Source organism: Sinocyclocheilus rhinocerous, unplaced genomic scaffold (genome assembly GCF_001515625.1).
Source record: "Sinocyclocheilus rhinocerous isolate Xijiao unplaced genomic scaffold, SAMN03320098_v1.1 scaffold914, whole genome shotgun sequence".
In the NCBI taxonomy this organism is placed as follows: domain Eukaryota; kingdom Metazoa; phylum Chordata; class Actinopteri; order Cypriniformes; family Cyprinidae; genus Sinocyclocheilus; species Sinocyclocheilus rhinocerous.
The window spans coordinates 903,236-917,234 of NW_015629521.1; the positions used below are offsets into that span (position 1 = coordinate 903,236).

The following is a 13,999-nucleotide window of genomic DNA, read 5'->3' on the forward strand; positions in this document are numbered from 1 at the left end:
TCACATTTACTGTTATTTGGCAAATTTTCACAGTCAAAATTGAGTAATTTGAATGGAAATCTGTGTGGTGGCAATTTTTCTTGAGAGTGGAAGATGTCCCCATGCATATTTGCATTGGTCATGCCACTGTACGCAGTTGAAAGCTGCTTGGTTTGAAAGTGACTTCTGTGTGAACTGTGCTTCATACATTACTAAACTATTGGCAATAGACAATTGATCTTTTTTGCCCATGTTTGTAATGTGACCACACTTCTATTGTCAGGGGTTTCACTCAGCTCAAATACAGGATTTGCCAAGAAGATTTGTCTTATGTCTTGTGCCATTTCTCCTGCTGTTGCAGAGAAGTTGTTGCATTGATATGTGGTTGCAAAGTTGTTCTGGTTGTTTTTTTGGGGGTTGATAGGTGATTGCTAGGGTCTTCTAGTTGCTAATAGGGTGTTGATGCTTGGTTCTGCTACATAGGGCATTTCTCAGTGGTTCTGGGTGGTTACTTACTAGTCAGGTAAAAATAGAAAGTTTGATCACTTAGAAAAGCATCATTAATGGAGAGTTCCAAATATAAAACTTGAAGTATGGTCACATTTACTGTTATTTGGCAAATTTTCACAGTCGAAATTGAGTAATTTGAATGGAAATCTGTGTGGTGGCAATTTTTCTTGAGAGTGGAAGATGTCCCCATGCATATTTGCATTGGTCATGCCACTGTACGCAGTTGAAAGCTGCTTGGTTTGAAAGTGACTTCTGTGTGAACTGTGCTTCAATAGAAAGTTTGATCACTTAGAAAAGCATCATTAATGGAGAGTTCCAAATATAAAACTTGAAGTATGGTCACATTTACTGTTATTTGGCAAATTTTCACAGTCGAAATTGAGTAATTTGAATGGAAATCTGTGTGGTGGCAATTTTTCTTGAGAGTGGAAGATGTCCCCATGCATATTTGCATTGGTCATGCCACTGTACGCAGTTGAAAGCTGCTTGGTTTGAAAGTGACTTCTGTGTGAACTGTGCTTCATATATTACTAAACTATTGGCAATAGACAATTGATCTTTTTTGCCCATGTTTGTAATGTGACCACACTTCTATTGTCAGGGGTTTCACATCCCCAAATATGATTTCTAACTTATGAGATAATAAGTTCAATAATCATATTTTTTTCTCAAAAGCTACTTTTTGAAATGGTAAATAATGATTAATATCTCTGGATGAGTCTTTAATCTCTGCCATATAGTAAAAGTCAGCTTCACAGGAACTGAGAGGAAGACATGATTAGTGGTTCTAAAGTATCTTCTCAAAGACAGAAACCAAGCCACCGCACAGCATGTAATAACGTTAAGCAGCTGTGAAAAAAAAAAACACTCTATCAAGCTGCATTTTCTTTGATTCATGTAGACTACATGTAAAACAGAAAGAATTACAAAACCAGAGGAATCATATTATGGGAGTGTGCACCCTGTAGGGCAATAATGTGTGTTAATGGAGTCTACAGATAGTGCTTAAAGTAGTGCAAGCAGACATTCATTGTAGACAGAGAGGTCAGTGTCCAACACTCTGAAGAATTTCATTGTTCGCCCCTTGATGTAATGAAAAAATTGTGGAAAAAGCAGTTTGGACTTTTAAAAGATGGCTATTTCGAATGTACCACATAGTCTGGGCCGACCTGAGGAGACAGTGTTTGACAGATCGGTGTGAACTACTGAGGTCCAGAGGAATGCTGCTTCAGACAGGCAAGCTGTTTCTTTTCTCAGAGTGGTGCTTTAAAAGTGTTCCTTGCACACAGTCAGGGCCGTCTATGTAAACTCTCACACTGCACTGGAAGGCCACCGTAATACACTCAGAACTTCTACCACACAGAACACTCACGTTTCAGTAGGAGAGTCAGAGTCAAAGAAAAAGTGAAAGACTCCCCCTTAAAGAAACTATTTTCTCAACTATATGACTGGGAAACTAGAGAACACATTTTGTTTTCTCTGTGGCCCTCTCAGCTTATCTTCCAAGTAATGCTTGGGGCTCTGGAGACGGAGTGTGTTTAAGAAAACTCTCAACCTACAATAACATGGCCTTTCACACTTTTTTGGTTGGCTCTGGAGGGTCAACATACATCAGGTGGGTAAATCATACTGGGGAATGAACTAAGAATGAATTGTACTTGCTAATAGCATCCTATAAAAAAGGTACTGTCTGCATGGTCTAATTTCCCATCTGGTAAGCTTGGTTTTAAATGCTTGATTGTGGAGAATAATGCAGGCTACTTATTTATCTGGGACTGTGCAGCATTACTCCACAATTAAAATTCAGGCAATTAAAGTGGCTCTTTAAAATGCAGAAAGTTCTTGACTACCTAGTGCTTCTACACGTTTATGATGTTTTTCTCCATTGTTTCATCATTATTTAATGAATTGCTGGTACTGTAAACAATATAAAATGTCACAAAATGTTGCTTTTGCAGGTGGTAATAGCCTAGGTGGCAAAATAGAGCTGATTTTTTTTTTGTGTGTGTATAAAACTGAAATTTATTATAGGCCTAAGATAGCAGAAGATTTTATTTTTTCATAGTCCTTGTGCCTGTTAAGGCTTTATTCTAAGATGAGTACAGTCATGCAAATGATTACGGAAAACTACTATTATGTATACCTAAATAAAAGTTAATTAAACAAATCTTATTTTGATTTTGTGCTTCAAGATACTTCATTGCATGCAAAATTTCACATTCAAAAAGGTCTCAGGACTGCAATTTTTGCATTTATTGCAGAAGAACAGGCCTTTAAATTGCCTGATTTTTTAAACTAATTTAAAAGTTAATATTTTATAAATTATTACCATTATTTACTGCACTACAAAGTCAAAATTAGTGCTCAAGATGGTGCAATAATGGTGGGTTCAACCGTTGAGGATTTGTAATTCCAAAACAAAAGACTCCTCCCCCCAAGCAAGACAATGTAGGACTGGAGCATTACTGAGATCACAATCTTGCATTTGTGTGTCCTTAAGAGAAATGCTTAACCCCCTCACCAGATTTCTGCAGGGGAATTGTTTTTACAATTGTTGCACTATAAATGGGCTTTTATAAAAGTAAATGACTACTGGAAAAAAAAAATCAGCTGTAACATTAACTAAATCTATTTCAAACCAAGCCAATTTTAACAAGTACACTGAGTAACAGCAGCAAATAAGGCATACTAACAGAGGTGATCTCACTTCAGGCAGTTCTGGGAAAAATGAAAACACTACTGAATCACATAACTGACCTCATTAGGCGGTCTGATCCCTCAACAGCCAGACTCTACCACAGTGCCCATTCATTCACACCGTAAGTATGTGTTTCTCCAGCCGACCAGCACTTCCGAATTGGTGTAGGGAGTACCCTGTTCTGCCCGCTTAACATTAGCGTGTTAACACAATCCCAACCAAAATCACCAGAATCAACTGCCAGAACATATATACACACAAATATCTAGAGCTCAGACTTACGCCTCATTACACTGAGAAAACAAAGGCCAATGTCAGATCGGAAGAATTTTAATATAACCACAGATAGCTGTGACTCGACAACGAGATACTCGTATGTAAACACAGACATGCAGATATTCCATAACACGTTCTAAATCTTTGTGGCTGTAGCCAGGTGACTGGCAAATGTGTTATCACTTAGGGACCAGAAACCAAATTTGAAGGCTGGGCGCAGAACAAACTGAGGGGAAAAGGGTGGCGGGGTTATTGTAGACAGACATTATTTCAGCTGTACGCAACTAAAATAGAAAAGCTTTCTCTCTTGGGGCTTGGAAATTTCCTTGATTGTTTAAACATGCCCCTGTGTCTATAACCCGAGAATCTAGTAGTACACTGGCAAGGGGGGTTGTGTGTCGATTGCACCCTCCAGTGCAGCTGTAAATGCCTCTAGAATGGAACATTGCATGACGTCACCAGCATCTGGTTTAACATGGACTTGGCCACAATAGTTCAGTTGAGGACTTAACTTACCAGTAACTCTTATTTATTTTCCCTTGGCTAGAAAAACAATCACAAGTTTGAAGAACAGAGAAAAAGAAGGGGTCATTTGGTTGACATCACCAAAATTGTGCCTGCCGTCATCTAATGCTCGCAATTACTGTGGTCACTTGCTGTGCTGAGCTGAGTTGAGCGTTGACTTGGAGTTGGAATGCTGTATTGGCCAGAGCAATTAAACAAGCCAAACTGAAGAACAGCTTCTGTTTAATTCTGGAAACCCTCGTAACCTCATGTTTTGGAGACCGCACACAGTTATAGGGGTTGAATAAGGATATGAAATATGACGGTAAGCTATCACTGTTGGTTATTCTTAGACTGTGTTTACATTTGGCAGGTTTGGTTTGATTAAAACAAACTCTGGTGTGATTATTCTGTTAGTGAGGTTAATTTGAATATGCGTGAACGCTGTCATCCGAACCAAACAAGTGGACCCACCTGGACATGATCGACTGAAATATAAACACAACCCGGACCAAAGGCATCTATACCAACCAAAAACAGTATAATGTCGCAAGATGTGAGCCTATAAAGGACATGGTTCTTCTCTTCATAGGAGCTGTTGCCTGTTACAGTTTGGTACAGACATAGGAACAGCCGTCTGTTTCAAGCAGATCCCCATGTGTGCAACGGAGTAATTCCTGGTGCTGGTTTGACTCCTTTACACATTTCCTCAGCCCTTTGTGAGGTATCAGCTGATAAAAATACCACCATATGTACATGCATACAACAAGCACGTTTAACCAAACACACAGCAATTTTGGATTTTTGGTAAGTTCATAAAAGCTGTCTTATCCGGTTGGGACTGTATCCTTATGTCTATTGTTTAATATCTTTAGGTTTGGTCTTAAAAATGATAAGTGAACAAGGACGAAATGTATCAATTTACTTTTTGGTCCCGACCAAAGGAACCAAGAGAGCCAAACTACCGGAGGAAACACTCTTACAGTTCGGCCTCATATATACGATAGTCATTCACGTAAAATACTAAAGTACTGTATACTTAGGGATTTATAGAGCATGTCAGTTTAGTGCCACATACAATTCAATTATTTGATTTAATGCACTTTTGTTAACCCAACAGTCTAGTTGCAATGAAAATGTTTAAACTACATTTGAAAAATTCATCACTACTTGTACCTCACAGTGATTCGCTGTTGTCCAGATCCTCATTTGCATGCAGCTGAGCTTTGAGACGCTCTTAATTGCTCTCAACACTTTCCCTGTTCCAATCTGTGAAAGTTATCAATTCCACATTCCCCCACGAGAGCGTGTTACTCGGACCTCATAGGAATGAACTGAAAATCCCTACAAATGAATACACACCGCTATGGGTCTTCTCAAATTTTGACAAGTAACTTGTTCCAGCCACATGGTACGGACATGAATGATACCTTAAATTGCATGGCTAATTAAGGAGTTGTACATGTTATTAATTTTCAGATTTGATGAATAAAACAGCTGTAAAATCCCACAGACCTACATTAAAGGAACAAACAAGTCTGATCTACTGACCAGAATATCATAAACCCCACCAAAGAACATTCTGTATTTTCACCTCAAAAAAAAAAAAAAAAAAAATCCTAAAAAATACTTTGGACATTAAAATGTTCTCTAAAATTATCCTCTGTCTATGGAAACAGACTTTCTGAATTGTCCCTCAGAGCTCATAATCAATCAAATAAAAGTCACAGGCACATAAATGGTTATTTCTGACAAATCTGATCAGCAGCCTGCAAAACTTGATTAGAGATAAGTAAAACCACAGACTAGAGAACAAAAGATTGTGGCACAAAGTTTTGATGTGACTACACAACTGTACTTTTGTTTGTCTTTTGGCTCGGACAATCATTTAACGGTTTGACAAACACAGCCGACATCCATATAAACTGCTTATATAAACCAGACTTCTTTAATCAAGTGTGCGGTTGACTGACACCATGTTGCACAAGGCCAATTACAGGCTAGTGCTGCCAGGTCCAGCAGTCAACACTATAGACAAGCATACATGTTCTCTTTTACTGGGACTCGGAAGTCGTAAATCTTACACTGCAGTTCAATTCACAGGTCAATGTTTCAGTGTGAAGGGTTCACATGTATGTCTAAACGTAGGTGGACATTGAAAACTCACAGGAGGTGATAGGTCTCCCACAGGCATTTGAGTAGAGACGACCTCAAGAGTCATGAGGCGGATTGTTCACATTTAAACGCTTCAGTTTCTAGGTTATTCAGGCTGACGGATGGGTTTAAAGACTGTGGTGATGTCATGCCGCAAACGCCAGAGGTTTCCTGTGCCGTTCACTCCCTTTCTGTCTACATAAAGGCATGTATTTTTTTTTCTATATCTTCCCCTGTGTTTAGGATAGCATGCGTCATTTAGATACCAACTGTTAATGACTCTAGCTTGATTACTGTGCACAAAGGTACACCAAACCTCAAATCAGGGTCAATTAAGAGACCCATTTAGATTTTAATCTGCTCTGCACCATAAATTTGGAAATTTACAGCCGGATTTCTTGAGACCGGTATGTGTCAGTGGTTTAACCGACAGTGTATGCTACGTGGTAGAGTTTAAAGTCAACATAATAGATGGTGTTATTTCTTGTGATTCATCTGTGGACGTTATACTGTGACGAGTGTGGGGCCGAGAGCCGTGGGAACGGAGCGAGGCCGGTGGAGTAATTGATAATGCACCTGCGCCACTCACCGGTCTCAAGTCCCACAGAGGAGCTCCGGAAGGATAAAAGGAGGAATGATGACAGTGCAAGACGAGAGAGGACCAGGCATGGACTTTATTTATGTTGTTTTGGTTCTGTTTGTGCGCGGCAGTCGTCCGAGAGGGGCTGTCACGCTATTTTAAGTTTTGTGTTTATTTTATTATTAAAATTATGTTTGAATGTTCGCCGAATTCCGCCTCCTTCTTCCCGATCTACGAACTGTGTTATATTGGTGCCGAAACCCAGGAAGAAGGAGGCGGTAACCGGTGAATATTTAAACATAATTTTAATAATAAAATAAACACAAAACTTAAAATAGAGCGACAGCCCCTCACGTACGATAGAAAACACTGTAACCGTTTCTACTGATAAAGAAATAGTTTTGTTTGCTTGGGTGGTAGCTAATGTTAGGCCTATTATATTAATAGGGAAGGGGGGCCCAAAAATTAGTTTTGCCTATGTCACGAAAATAGGTAAATCTGGCCCTGGCCACACCCCTCTAACTGTCTTTCTCCATGTGACTTCTCACAATCTAATTTCTGATCACAGTCCAGGCTCATTGGAAATACGTGTATTACGATATTACATGCATTACTGCATTTTTTGCGACAGTTTCAAAGTGTAATGTCCAGTTACTTGTGCTAAAACATGTTCAATGCATGACTGTGACCACATTTTTATTATGTAGGTACGATGCATATTGTTGCGTTTTTATTACGTTTCTTCAGGTACGTATTGCGATGCAGAATTCAAATGTTCAGGGAGTGTCGCTAAATGTTAAAGGGGTCATATGATGCTTTTTTAAAGATCATTATTTGGTGTATTTGGTGTAACAGAATATGTTGACATGCTTTAATGTTCAAAAAACACATTATTTTTCAAATACTGTACATTATTGTAAGTCCTCTATGCCCCGCCTCTCTCAAACGCTTCGTTTTCTACAAAGTCCCTCCTTCCGACAAGCGCAGTCTGCTCTGATTGGCTAGGGAAGGGGGGCCCAAAAATTAGTTTTGCCTATGTCACGAAAATAGGTAAATCTGGCCCTGGCCACACCCCTCTAACTGTCTTTCTCCATGTGACTTCTCACAATCTAATTTCTGATCACAGTCCAGGCTCATTGGAAATACGTGTATTACGATATTACATGCATTACTGCATTTTTTGCGACAGTTTCAAAGTGTAATGTCCAGTTACTTGTGCTAAAACATGTTCAATGCATGACTGTGACCACATTTTTATTATGTAGGTACGATGCATATTGTTGCGTTTTTATTACGTTTCTTCAGGTACGTATTGCGATGCAGAATTCAAATGTTCAGGGAGTGTCGCTAAATGTTAAAGGGGTCATATGATGCTTTTTTAAAGATCATTATTTTGTGTATTTGGTGTAACAGAATATGTTGACATGCTTTAATGTTCAAAAAACACATTATTTTTCAAATACTGTACATTATTGTAGGTCCTCTATGCCCCGCCTCATCATGATGGAAAATAACATAACCCCCTACACCAAACCCAACCCTAAACCTACCCAACAGTATTAACAAATGCCGGAGCGATATAAAAACACATTTTCTGATGCAACTGTGCTATTTGATCTATTTTAACGTTTATGTTTTAACGCAGGTTGAGGTGTTTTGTCGAGCCATAGCTTCACAGGATTCATACCGGAGTGCTTCTGTGTTAGAAATCCCATACATTTGAAGCTTTATATGTGATGATAACAATCAAAAGTATCAATTTTCAAATCGTTTTGAGGTCATAACCTAATATTTTTCAAGGAATTGTGCGAAAATTAGGCTTTGCTTAAAACTCTGGCCTTGTAAATCATAATTTGTGTGAAAAGGAATACAATTTGTCAGAGTTTTACTGCCTTTAATGTTTATTTCAACTGGAAACTGCAGCGATTTGTATGTACAAGTATGTTTTTTGTTTTGCAGAAATGTAGAAAGCGTCAGGTATTTCCAATGAGCCTGGGTAGCCTGATTGATATAATTACCGTAAGTCCCACTCTTTCTGGTTTCACTCAAAATTGTTTTTGATTATGGAAGTAAAATCAGTCACAAATGGTATTTCATGTTGAGCATCTGTCCATGAACATTGCAAGCTTCATGTTTATAAAATAGATCATGTTTTTTTTTGCAATGACAAGGGATAAGGAGCTCACGCGTTTGGAAGGTGTCAAGGCTCATTGATTTGTATTGAAACACCTTAAAATGCTTTAAATGTGAAACAGAAGATTAACTCCTTGAAAACAGTACTTTAGTTGTGTTATACTAAACGCCAGATGTTACAAATGTTACTGCATCACAGATAGCCTATACATATTCTGACAAAATACACACATTTGCCCTCCATATGTGTGAAACCACAGTCATACAGTTCTCAAATGTGACACATGGCTGCACTTTGGGGTTTTGCTTTTGGAAAGTTTTACCCAGTGACCTTTCTAGAAAGATACTTCTCAGACGGGAATGCATCAGTAAAGCTTGCAATAAAGTTATGTCACAGTTTGACCAAAATGTAATGCTTAGTGACTAACGGCACTAAGAGAATCTGACTGACATTTGATGGCAAAAATGACGCATGAAAATTAACACTGCTTGATTATATTGTGAATTATGATCCAGAGCACAGAGGTTTGTTTAGAAAATGGTTGTCACTTTTTTCAAGCTATAAATGACACCCTTAAGCATGCATCACTTTGTCCCAGAGCTTGTTGATAGATGGGTTAGTTTTATCGCCTTGTATATACAATGTAAATCCAGTTCTAGAACTGTCAAGAATAAAGATTGCCACAGTCATGTCGCATGGAAATGATGAACGCCAAAATGAATGAAATCTGTGTAAGTCATATTTATCCCTCTTACTAGGCTTGTTGACACTCAACAGAGCAATTTATATTCCTGTACAGTAACTAAAAAGGCACAAGCAACTGTTCACAAACCATAGAGGCGTTTTAATTATTTAAACACGTTTTTAGGCTGTAAATGTTTTTACCATCACAAACAAATTACTGTACAACCTAATAGAATCCAGAAAGTAATTAAAAACGTGTTTATGCTTCAAATAAATGCTTAACTCATTAGGGAGTGCATTAACTGTGTGCATTGCAATTTTATTACATTTTAGTTATTGCACCACACGACTATACGCACTGTAGATTGAACAGCATAGTGTTATATATCACAGGCACACATTCTCAAACAGCAAGACTGTGTGAAAAAAGGTCTACCTGACATCCGTCTCGTCCCAACAAGAAGCAAGGTGTACTGTAGGGGAAACCGGGGCTAGTTGTCACACTTTTTTCTCTAGTGAATATTTCCCAGAGTGGGTTATTTATGAAAGTAATTTTCTGTATAGACAAACCTTAAAGTCTGGGCTACTAACTAAATAAATAATGGACATCATTGCATGAGCGGGGCATATTGTCACACTCTATGAGGTAACCTACCATTAAACAGCCTATTATGGTTTCCAGTTAAATTTATACAGTAAAACAATTATTAAACACAAAAGAAACACCTTAAACTTTTTTTTTTCTCTCGAAGTAAACAGATTATAATTAAAATGATAACTTGTTCCAACAGATGATTTCTTTCATATATGTCAATGACTTGTGTTCACTTGTTACCTAAAATATTTCACAGAAATATGATATTGAATCACAGTTTTCAGAATTCACACACAAACAAAAATGTACTAAAATGTCCCCTAGTGACAACTTCACCATGTGACTGTAGCTCTGGTCTCCCAACTGATCGAGCAGCAGAAGGAAAGGTAACATTTTACAGTAGGCTACTTTTCAAACATTAAAGATTATTAATGTTCATTCAAATTGAAATAGCATGGATTTTTCTTGTTCTTCTATATTTTTATTTTCTCCTTTTCCTTCTATATTTTGAGGTTATGACTATTTGAAAGCTAACTTATTGAACGGTTAATGATTTAAAAGGTTATTAAAGATAATTACGTGTTATCGTCACATTAGTTAACCGTTCAGATCACAATTAGGCTATTGTATATAACGCGAGCGTTCTAGACAAGTTGCGTCGCGTCGCACTCCGTGTGAATGACGCAGCAGAGTGTGCGGTCCCAATGTAACTGACTCTTACCTGTTGGAATATCCTTATTTCTCTCAATGCTCTGGGAATAATGAACACAGGACATCAGCGTTAAAATAAGCGCGTAAAAGCACCAAGGATGCTCCATCGCCGCTTCGGTGAAGTCCTCGGAGACGATGTGAACGAACAAGTTTGCGAAGTTCTGTGTGGTTCTGCTGGTCAGCGCGCGGTGAGTCCTAGAAACCCCCGGGGTCAGCAATAAAAGCTCTCTCGTAGATTACCTAAGTAAAGTAATTTCTATTGAAATTCAGTAGTAGCCTAATAAATGTGTTTATTGGTCCCTTAAGAACGAGCTGACTGTGATGGTGGCCTCGATGTTCCCCAGACAGGGTGACAGGAGTGGGTGTGATTGAACAAGTACAGCTGTGTTTGAGCACCCCTCCTCCTGCAGTCCTCAAACACGAGCTCAAATAATGCCCCCTGCACCGCCCTCATTCACACCCAGACTCACGCGCTACTTTCACTGTAAGAGAAAAAAAAAAGTGAAATTTAGCTGCCTTAAATAAAACGTCAATGCGTCTATTAAAACATGCGGAGGTCATTGCACTTTTTGACCACTTATTTGACCACATTTTTAAGAAAACGAACTCAGGAAAATGTATACATCTTGTAAGTCTGTTTGTTTCTAAAACAATCAAGTCAGATATAAAGCAAAGATGGTGAATACATCTTAAAAATCTTGACAAAGGGGGAAAAAAAACTCTATACGGGAACTTAACACTCTTTTTTCAAATGCCAAAATTTTGGGTTAGGGTTAGTCTGTAGAATTTACAATTAGTGCAATCTACCAGTAGAATGGGAGGTTGGAATAATCATAAAAATAAAAATAAAAACGTATGTGTGTGTGGTGGGTGGGGGTTTCCATACATTGTTAGCACCAAATGTCCCCACAAAGACCATAAAACGTGAAATCACCTACATTGTGGGGAGCAGCCAACATGGGAGAAACATTATGAGAAAAAAATGGCTTAATAAACGTTTAATAATGCTTTAATTGAAATGTAAAAGTTATGGTAGAAAATATAATTGGCTCTGTATAAAAAGTGTGGAAGTAAATAGATGATAGAAAAAAAATATATATAAAACAAAACAAATGTGTGTTTCACACATACTAAGCAACAAGTATTAAAAAGTACGTTTTTGGACAGTGCCAGGTTTTTATATATATATATATATATACAGTGGGTACGGAAAGTATTCAGACCCCCTTAAATTTTTCACTCTTTGTTATATTGCAGCCATTTTTTTACCCAGGTGCTGGGTATTTTTTAAGCAGGTCTCTTAAAAATACAAACGTTTTTGACATGGTAGTTCTATAGTATTATTTGTCATATACCATAGCACATGAATAGATTAATCATTTATTACCATTGTATTCCCATCTGATACCATTGCTGTACTATGGTACAGCCATTTCAGCCCTGTAAAGCATGGCATATTAAATAATAATTATTTTTAAAGGAACAGTTTATTGAATATTTAGACAGAATCTCAATAAATAAATATAAAAAAGTTAAAAGTCATGTGATACATCAGGCTTTTATGGCTCATATGAGAGAATATAGAGCTCATGCTCAAGGAGAAAAGAAAGAAACTCAGTTTTATTCAAAACTGTACAAAAATATGAAATTTGGTGTAGTTGCTGGTATTTTTATGCCCAAAATAAGATGCAATTCTGATAGCTTTTAATGTAAATCAATTAGACTTTATAGCAGTATAGCGTCTTAGTAAGATGCTATTTAAATGCTTAGTCTATGTTTTTTTTTTTTTTTAGGAGAAAGGGTATAATATACTTCAATACAATGATGATTGAGATATTAATAAATAAACGTTCCTCAAAAGCATCATATTTGACTCTGACATTTTAACAATATGTCTAGATAATCAAGTAAACCGGTTGCATCAGTCCATTATGTGTTCGTCTTGAAGCATTACTGACCATATACAAGATATTTTTACATTTAATTCATAAAAACCTTTAAAAAAAAAAAAATGTTAACTATTAATCAGATGACAGAAGGCATGTGGTAGATTGTGTACAACATAGTTTTGTTATGGTTATATGGTTAAAAATTATTTGGAAATGTCCATAAAGTACAAAAAATATTCATAAAGACACAGACTAGTCCTCTCTCTCTCTCTGTCTGTATTTTTTTTTCCACTTACAAAAACCACCTGCATTGTGAGAACCAGGCAACAGCCCACACAAGGAAACAGCATAATAAACTTAATAAACATACTAAATGATCTTATAATGAAATAGTTAGCTCAGTATTAAAACAACAGAAGTCAAAAAATCCCGACTTGGAAAAACAAGCGTGTTGACGCTGCCCACATACATCCACTGACCGCTTGATTACTGCTGGACTTAAAAAAAAAAAATGTATAATTTTCCCTGCAGGCATATAAATTGAGCTCCATTTACTATACCACAATGACACTGCAGTACATTGAAAAGAAATATCCTTCGTGCCAAACAAAAACTATATGGCAGAGTTGGATCTTGACCATGCAATTTATGGATTGTATTGTGGTCTCCAGCTTTCAGGCATATGGTGTTGTTGCACACAGAGTTATAATGAGGTAATCTGGTTCACGTCCAACACTCTTAACAGCCACTGATTGATGTCACCGAGGCCAGTGTATTCCCATTCATTCTTTTTACAAGATTCAATTTCACTCATGCATGTAGCTATGAGCAGTACAAATACTCAAAATATAGGTTCACCAGAGGTTCACGGTTCTCTGTGGGCCATTAAGATGTCTTGTCGCAGTTTTTGTCACTGCAGATGGAGGATGTTTCAAAGCACAAGTGTGGAGATAAATAATGGCAGGAATGATAAATAAAGCAGATATACTCAATACATCCCTTGACATTTCACAGCTTTGTGAGACAGAGGGGTTTTTTGGGACGTGTTTGGGTGATGGAACTAACATACTACTACTATAATAACATAATACTACTAACATAAACAGCTGAAATCACTTCTGTATTATACAGTGAGAAACACGCTGGCTTTGCATTCATCTGCCACATCTGGTCTTGGTTATTTGCCTGAGAGTCAGTATAGATGTGAGAATGTAAATTACATGCGTTTTGTGTGGGTAGTCAAATGTACAGTGTGAGATTGTTTTTACATTGTAATAAACTTTAG

General features: G+C 37.5%; 1 protein-coding gene across 2 annotated transcripts in view; it reads right to left on the reverse strand.

The window, feature by feature from the left end:
* The window catches only part of plod2 (procollagen-lysine, 2-oxoglutarate 5-dioxygenase 2), a 46,040-nt gene extending 34,823 nt beyond the window's left edge, over nt 1-11,217 (reverse strand). For both annotated transcript variants that reach the window (XM_016551132.1, XM_016551131.1), the window contains exon 1: nt 10,836-11,217. In XM_016551132.1, the coding sequence (XP_016406618.1) occupies nt 10,836-10,932 (97 nt within the window). In that variant the 5' untranslated portion in view covers nt 10,933-11,217. The remainder of the gene's footprint in view (nt 1-10,835) is intronic.
* Between the last annotated feature and the right edge of the window lie 2,782 nt (nt 11,218-13,999).